Below are 8,948 nucleotides of genomic sequence, written 5' to 3'. Positions count from 1 at the left end.
GAGGAGACGTGGTGGTGCCAGTTGATGACAAGCATTCCAATAAACATACTTGGAATACGGCCATCTCGGGTTGAAGACCGATGCTCTAATCTGGACTGAGAGTGATTTTTCTAAAATGCACCAGAGTTGGTCTCACTCAAAATCCTTCCATAGGTTTCTTTTGCCTCCAGTAGTTTTTTTTTTTTTTTTGCTTCCAGTAGGTTTTAATCATTTTAGCCTTGCAAACTGTTATCTGCATACTTACCTGACAGCATAAACAAATAAAATATAATTCTTATTGTAAGACTTGGTTGAACAGTGGGAGAGCATTGGAAGCTTCTTCTATACCCTTATTGTCCTTTACAGTTTCCCCTTCTAGGGAAATATCCAGAGCCCCATAGAATTTCTTTAGAAACCATCATCCTAAATGGTGACATCCGAAGTCATCAGCAAGGTGCATAAGGCCCTCTGTCATCAGCCTCCAGCCTAACTTTCAGTTAATCTTCTAATAGCCTTGAGGCCACCCTGAATGTTAGCATTCTCAATTTAATTATTCATACCTCAAAGCTTTCCCCTGGCATTTCTGTTCTCCTTTATTTGGAATGCTTCTCTACCTTGTCTGTCAGGTATATTTGTATTCACAAATCATCACTACCTCCAGATCATTTTTTCTGACCCTAACAATCTCTTCCCTATAAGTACAACATTCAACACAAAGGAGGGCTCCAGAGTGCTTGATGTCATGAGTTGAGGAGGCATGAATTGAGCTACCTTCGAAAATCCTCCCCAAAACATATCATATCTCCTATCTGCACTCTTCATTTCTCAATCGGTGAGTAATTAGAATCACATATATATATATATACACATAGTGTACAACTTCATTTTTGGTGTTGTTTTAATGATGTATATAGTTTTACCTCTGCTTTTGTGTGCGTGTGTGGGTGTGATTTTGTCAAAACCAAGATGTTTTCTGAAATTTCTCATTATCTTGCTTTTGCTGGCGAAAAATTGAAAATCATTACAAAAATGACAAAACAAGCATTCTGTAAGTCTGATATTCATAAATTCATACTACAGCATTCTCACACCAGTCAGAATGGCTAGAATCAAAAAGATAAGAAACAAGTGTTGGAGAAGATATGGAGAAAAGGGAACCCTTGCACTCTGTTGGTTAGGAATGTAACTTGGTGGAAACACTGTGGAAAACAGTACGGAGGTTCCTCAAAAAATTGAAAAGAAAAACCAGACAATCCAGAAATTCCACTGTTAGGTATTTACCCCACAAAAATGAACATGGTAATTCGAAAAGATATATGCACCTCTATGTTTACTGCACCATTATTTACAATAGACAAGATATGGAAGCAATCTGTTTATGGACAGATGATGAATCAAGAACATGTGTGTGCACTATATACACACAGAATGGAATGTTACTCAGCCATAAAGAAGGAAATCTTGCTCTTTTCAGTAACATAGATGGTCCTGGAAGATATTATGCTCAGTTACATACGGCAGACAGAGAACAACAAATAATAAGTGATTTCACTTATATGTGGAACCTAAAAAATGAACAAAGAAACAAGAAATCAAAAAGCCAGAATAGACTCATAGATACAGAGAACAAACTGGTAGTTGCCAGAGGAAAGAGGAGTGGTGAGATGGCCAAAGTAGTGAAGTGGTTTAAAAGGTACAAACTTTAGTTATAAAATAAGTATGTAACGGGGACTAAAAGTACTGCACAGGGAATATAGTCAATACTTCTGTAATAAGGTTGTATAGTGACAGATGTAACTACGCTTATCACTAATCATGGCACTGTGTAATCTATAAAATTAATGAATTACTACATTGTACACTTGAAACTAACGTTAACACTGTCAACTATACTTCAGTAACATAGCCAGTAATTTCCTGGACATAGGCTTTGGAAACATTTTTGTAGATATTTCTCCTCTGCAAGAGAAAGAAAAGCAAAATTGAAGTACTAGGACTATACTGAAATAAAATGTTTTTGCACAGTGAAGCAAACAATCAACAACAACAAAAAGGCAACCCAGTGAATGGGAATATCTGATAAGGGGTTAATACCCAAAATATATAAAGAACTTAAACAACACCAAACCAAACTAAACCAAACCAAACAAAAAACCTATTAAAGAATGGGCAGAGGGCATCAGCAAACATATTTCTAAGGAAGACATATAGTTGGCGGGCACATGAAAAGATGTTCAATATCACTAATCATCAGGGAAAGGCAAATCAAAACCACAATGAAATATCACCTTGTACCTGTCAGAATAGCTAAAATAAATATAAGAAATAACAATGTTGGCAAGGATGTGGAGGAAAAGAAACTCCTGTGTACTGTTGGTAGGAATGCAAACTGTGCAGACACTGCAAAACAGTATGAGATTTCTTAAAAAATTAAAAAACAAAGTTATCAAATGATCTAATAATTGCAATACTGGGTATTTACCTAAAGAAAATGAAAACACACACAAAAAGATATACACACCCCTATATTTAACACAGCATTATTTATAATAGTCAAAATATGGAAGTAATCCAAATATCCATCCACATATGAAGGGATAAAGATGTGGTATATATACACAATGGAATATTACTCAGCCATAAAAAATAATGAAATCTTGCGATCTGTAGCAACCTGGATGGATGTATAATAGTAAGTGAAATAATTTAGTCAGAGAAAGACAAATACTATATGATTACACTCATGTAGAATTTAAGAAAAAAGGGACAAAAACAGACTTTAATACAGAGAATAAACTGGTGGTTGCCAGAAGGGAGGTGGGTGTTTTGCAACAAGTAAATCATAGTAACTTTTACTTACATATATCTGGAGGTGCAGGGGCCACATGAGACTCATCAGAACCTGAAGATCCTGCAGTTGAAAAGGCTTTGGGATTGACAACCCTTTTAACTAAAGAGCAAAATCCCGGGAGATATGAAACCAGCCTGGCTCTATTACAGAGCACCTAAGAACAACACAAAAATTACCATTATTTGTTCTGGATATATGTATTATACTTACATAGACAATCTCTGGCAAATCCTCACACTGCAATGTATCTTTCAAAACCAAATCTTATTCTATTATTGAGCAACTACCATACAACAAGCACTATGTATATAATTTTAAAAACACATCAATTAAAAAAAACCCAAACAAGTAATAAAGTTACTTTGTGTAAAGTAACTAGCCAATAAAGGCTAGAATCAAGAGTGCCACACTAGAGAGGATAGGAACCTCTAAAAGTTGCCCTATTTGGGAACAACACTAAAAACGTAGTACACAAGATTTTTCTCTTGTTAAGGAAACTTCAACACCTTTAGTACAAAGCTTTGTGCTAAATTTTTTGCTCCTATGTTCATTTCCTGGACTCTGAGGTCAGTTACAACGGGTGAATGTGTAAACATCTTTCACGCAGAAACTTCTAGCAAAATACTTGGGTCAGAGTAATTTGTTTTTTTATTATTTTTTAAAGATTTATTTATTTGACAGAGAATGTGCAAGCAAGCGCGTACACACACACACACACACACACAGAGGCACGCACAGGGGGAGGGGCAGAGGGAAAGAAAGAATCTCCAGCAGACTTCCCATGTGTAGCCGGATACAGGGCTTGATCTCAAGACCCTGAGATCATGACCTGAGTGGAAAACCAAGAGTTTGATGCTTAACTGACTGTGCCACCTAGGTGCCCCAGGTCAGAGTAATTTAATGCAGGGGTTAGCAAACTATAGCTGAATATATTTATTTATGTATTGTCTGTGGCTGCTTTCATGCCATAATGGCAGAGGTAAGTAGTTGCACAAAGACTATATGGTACAGAAAGCCTAAAATATTTACTTATATGTCCCTTCACATTAAAAAACAAAAATGCCAACTCTTAGTTTAGTAGAAAATATGTAAGAATAAATTCCATATTATCTGTGACATGCTATTAAAAGATTTAAACAATTAAAAAATCCCTGAGGGAGGAGGAAAAAGTTTCATAGAGAATAAACTAGGTTTTGAAGAAACAAGAAATTTGCAGAGCAAAGGGGCATTTCAATGAGTGACTTTCAGGAACAGATGTATAATCATAAAAGGTATATTCAAAAGGGTGATAAATTCAGTGAGGTTAGATATTTAAGGGAGTGCAGTAAAAAACAGGCTTGAAAGTTAAGTTGTGGGAAATCATAAAAGGCTTTATATTTGACATAGTAAAAGGCTTGTTACATCAAGACAATAATCAGAATTTTAATCTGGAGGCAGGGAAGAATAGAGGGGCAGAATGTTTTTAGGAATGTACCACTTAGGGCAGGATGGACTGGAGTGGGATTAGAGAATGGGGACTGGAGTGGTATGAAAACTACCAGGATGTTGAAATAGTCTAGCCATTTGATACTTTAGAATCATTCCTTTTTCCCTTTCACAAAGTAGTCTGAATTCCAACACACGTGTTCTGACTTTTTTTCATAAGTACAAGAGAACATCCTAACTTGTTTTTCTACCTCTCTGGCATAATTTCTTACTAACTTTACCCACCTTTCCCTTTTTAATTCTTTAGTCACATAAAAATATCTGCAACATTTCCCATATTTCTCTGCCTTCTTTTATACTGCCATCAGATTTCTTCTGCTAAAATGCCCTTTTCCCTCTCCTTCTAGGTCTAGCAAATTTCAGCTCTGTCTTCAAGACCTGGATAAACAGAACCTTCTTTATGTATCTCCTAAGTACAAGACCTGTCTCCAGAGTACTCTGGCCACCTGAAAATTTAAGTATCCTTCCTTGGGTCAGAACCCAACCTGCCCCAAGAGATAAATGTGATAATTATTAGATTTTAACCTACTAGACAAACTCAGACTTTTGGGTGTTTCTATAATTTAAATTTACCTTTACAAATGAAGACATTTACATTTAACAGAATATGGCTCAGGATCTAAAGGCAATATAAAATTTTAAACTCCAAAAAGATTTTGGGCAAGGCCTCAAAATAGTAAGAGGCTCAATAAGAGATTATCTGAAAGGGGCAATAAATATTAAATAGCAAATAATCAACAGATGTTAGTTACTGTGGGCTAGGTTCTGTGCTAAGTGCTTTACATGCACTGTTTTACTAATTTCCACAACATACTTCCATATACCATTAAAATTAAAGTATGATTATCAAAATATTATTTGTGATAATAAACTGCTTCACAAGCAAAAAAGGAAAATAAATATTATCCAAATTATTTTAGCAACTTCCTAATATTATTAAGGATTATTTTAACCTGTGAGTGCCAAGGCCACTAGATTCTACTTTAGATTTTTTTCCTTGATGGTAAAGCTTTTAACAAAAGTTACAATAAAATATGAGTTTTGTTGCCAATCTAAGAAAATCTAATCACTTAATCTCATGTTATTTTATTTCTTTATATTTCATTTTAATGGCAAAATAATCCAGTATCTAATTTGTCCACTAAAAGGAATAGCTGACGACAGTGTTAGTGTTTCAAGTTTCCTTTTTAACATATAGGATCCTCAAATTCATTACTTGGCAGATTTTAGGACATTGGGTCAGCTGGTAAATATAACTAAATATGACAGCCAATAAATAACTCAAAAATTAGAATAGCCAGTTTATTTTAGTACGAGGATAAGTATGATTTTGTATATGACTACTTCAAACCTAGGATTCTAGACTTGGAAAGATGACAGGTTATTAAAATATAATTTCAAGGGCGCCTGGGTTGCTCAGATGGTTGGGCGTCTGCCTTCGGCTCAGGTCATGATCTCAGGGTCCTGGGATCGAGTCCCGCATCGGGCTCCCTGCTCCTTGGGAGCCTGTTTCTCCCTCTGCCTTTCTCTCTCGCTCTGTCTCTCATGAATAAAAAAAAAAATATATATATATATATATATATAATTTCAAAATCCTTATTAGTATAAAAAGAGAAACTGTCTTTTAGGCACTGTTTTAGGACTAAAGTCCTGCTTTTGGTCATGTGAGCAGAAAATAGGGTCTATACCAAAGATTGAAAACTCGTTATCTAGGAAATTCATCCATATCCATCTATAGACATTTTTGTGTGGTCCACACTGTTATAAAAAAAATCTGAATTGGATATAAACATTGAGAAATTACAGATTTCACAAAAAAAGTCCAGATTTTCGGCTGTTCTTGAAAACTCAGAAGAGCTGGCAGCACTGGATTCATATTCGCAAATGGCATTAGTTAGCAATTAGTCACCGTAGCTAAGGAAAGGCTGCTCCTGTTATACCAGAAATGAAAATTTCAGTTTGTCAAAGTTCCCACCAAGGCATCTTAATTTACTGTCCAGCTTCTGAAGCACAGACATTTATGACTCTTGCTATGTATGCTAAATAGCTGAAGACACACATAGTTGCATATTTCATAACTGACATCCATTCAGTATTTACAATGTATATAAACACAAATTTTTAAAGTATATTTTAATATTAAAATTTATTTCATATGAACTTCTAACAAAGGATTTACAAAAGCATCTTTCAAAATATTCACCCTGCTGAGCTAATTCATTTAAATCAAAATAAAGCCAGGTTAAACATTAGAATTCTATTCTACTTTAAGAGTACCCCATGCTTCTTTTACAACATTCCCTTTCTGTGGTTCTGGCTAAGTAAAAATTCATGTTAAGATGGGTCCAAGACTAGTGGTCTACTTTTATGACTTGTCCCTAAAGTCACGTCAATAGACAGACTCTTAACATATCATGTTCAGTTACAGGAATATTATCCTAACTGTTGCCATATTAACCCTCCAAACACAGCTCTGATTAAACGATCACAACTTGAAGAATCAAATCTATATACTGAGTGTGACATTCAAGGCTATTACTCGATTTCAGCTCCACAATCCAACCTTATTTCCCTCTAATCTTTCACATATCTGACATTGCAGAAGGCAGAAATGACTTCTTGATTTTTGAAAGGGAAGGTGTCTCTGAATACGTCTGTTTTTCCATTCAAATGTCCGATTATCTAAATCCCACCATCTTTCAAACCTCAGATTAAATGCTTCTCTGAAGTGATCCCAAACCCCTTATTTCTCCTCTTCACAAAGCTTTGAATCTGCACGTACCTTTGTGTAGCTTTTAAGAAAAATTACTTTACACTTTAATTGTAGCTATTTCATGTATGTCTACTGTCCCCTACTATATGAAGTCCTTATGGTAGGGTAAGTCTAAACTGGAGACTTACAATGAATATTTCTGGTCTATGTGAATCATATCTCTTGCTCTCATTTTGTAGGATTTGGAAGGTTACTTGCTAGACTGAAACTGTTACAAAATCGTCAGTTTAGCTAACCAAAGAAATAAAAAATAGCTTAAAAGTAGATTCTAAATATTTACTGAAATGTCTTTTAAAAATATTGAAAGGATGCTGGCATTGAATTTATTTCCAAAAATGAATTTGTAGAAACAAGTACACGAGTGTCACAGAAAACCTTTGTGTTCAAACTACCTTCAAAGCATGCCAACATAATTTCACACCCCTTGCTTCCCTTGACATTTTTCATACACTACCTCTAAGCACAAGAAACATGCCACCAATGCCACCATAATTAAACCCATCCCTCCATTTCCTAACAAGTTCCCAAACCACTATTCTGCTTAAGAGACTAATTTACTCACAGTGGCCATTTCCAGCGGGGAGGGCAGATGCAAAGTATCTTTCCTTTCGTAAAGTTATTCCTGAGAACGGACAAAATAAAACAGGCGAGTGACCTATTAAGCTCTAACAACACACAATTCGGGTAACGTCCACTATCTCCTACTATGTGTCGCTCCACCACGATCGAAGTCCAAGCTCTCCCCATAACCCAAGAAGGCCAGAATTGGCCCCCAGCCCCTACAAGGCACAGATCCCTCCCCAGAGGAGGCCGTGCAGTACCCAGCCCTCCCGGTTTATGCCCCCAGCCCCCGCCCCCGAAAGCAACTCGGACCAGATGAGGGCGGGGAACGAGGAGCCGGTGGCCGAGACAGAGTCCCGAAGGTCGAAGCAGGTATTTTAACACAGGCCAGGGGGGCTTGACAACAGCTCCAAACAGGGGTTCGAACGGAGCTGACGGTGAGGAAGCGAAAAACAGCCTACAGACAGACAGGACTAGGGAGTGCGACAGGGACCCTGTCGGAATACGGGCAATACCGAGTGCTATGGCACCAAGAAGACAGGCGAATTTGGAGGGGCTACGCGGGCGGAAACCATCCGTACCAGTCCCGCCGCCGCCTCCAGCTGTCCCAGACGCTCACTCTTTCCGCCGTCAAAATGGCGGCGGCGACGGCCTCAGGGATAGCTTCGAAGCCGGCAGTGACCAGGCTGAAGAAGTTGCTTCTGAAAGCATCGATGCAAAGGATCGTCGAATTGATGATGCGCATGCGCACAATAGGCCCGTAGAGCCTACCTTCCATTGGATAGTCGCGGGCAAACACGTAGGAGGAGAAAAGGTGAAGTGGGGTGACGTGAAAGGAGGAGTGTTCCTGATCTGGGTTGAGGGCTCATTTCATTTCTTTCATTAACTCATTGATCCATTTGATAGATTCCTCCACCCTAAGGCTTTCTTACTGCCGCCGAGAGATACAATCTTAAGTTTTTTATTTATGTCATAGTAGTTTTTTCACGAATCACTGTTTTCGAGCATAGGGCACTTAGGTTTTTCTGTTTGTGTCCCAGGCCCTTAATAGGCTCAATAAATTTATTTATAAACAATATATCATTTTCATTTGTCAATTTTTTAATTAACTGAAGTCCATACTTTATTCATACCAATATTTCTGGGTAGGTAATGTTAGGCAAGCTGGTCTCTGTTTTCCTCACCTGTAAAAGGGGAATAATAATAGTGCTTGCTCCACACACTGTAAGGATTAAATGAGTTTATATATAGCTAACACTTACATAGCATACACATGTACACACACTCCTCGGAGCTTGG

At 37.2% G+C, this 8,948-nt stretch overlaps 2 protein-coding genes across 7 annotated transcripts in view; one reads left to right on the top strand and one right to left on the bottom strand.

The window, feature by feature from the left end:
* Positions 1-8,351, bottom strand: part of MMADHC (metabolism of cobalamin associated D) — a 29,800-nt gene extending 21,449 nt beyond the window's left edge. For 2 of the 4 annotated variants that reach the window (XM_006735114.3, XM_081814460.1), the window contains exons 1-3: positions 8,165-8,290; positions 7,651-7,710; positions 2,840-2,984 (exon numbers count right to left, since the gene is read on the bottom strand). In XM_006735114.3, the coding sequence (XP_006735177.1) occupies positions 2,840-2,984; positions 7,651-7,659 (154 nt within the window). In that variant the 5' untranslated portion in view covers positions 7,660-7,710; positions 8,165-8,290. Of the gene's footprint in view, positions 1-2,839; positions 2,985-7,650; positions 7,711-7,961; positions 8,084-8,164 lie in introns of those variants that run through there. The other 2 variants (XM_006735113.3, XM_081814459.1) reach the window with 2 other exon arrangements.
* The window catches only part of LOC145720554 (uncharacterized), a 342,661-nt gene continuing 341,885 nt past the window's right edge, over positions 8,173-8,948 (top strand). For all 3 annotated transcript variants that reach the window (XM_081814462.1, XM_081814463.1, XM_081814464.1), the window contains exon 1: positions 8,173-8,463. In XM_081814462.1, coding sequence (XP_081670588.1) covers positions 8,173-8,463 — 291 coding nt within the window. The remainder of the gene's footprint in view (positions 8,464-8,948) is intronic.

Source organism: Leptonychotes weddellii, chromosome 3 (genome assembly GCF_054177405.1).
Source record: "Leptonychotes weddellii isolate Sample4059 chromosome 3, ASM5417740v2, whole genome shotgun sequence".
Lineage (NCBI taxonomy): Eukaryota > Metazoa > Chordata > Mammalia > Carnivora > Phocidae > Leptonychotes > Leptonychotes weddellii.
Note: the sequence above shows the minus strand (reverse complement) of the source record. Positions and strands in the feature narration are given on the sequence as shown.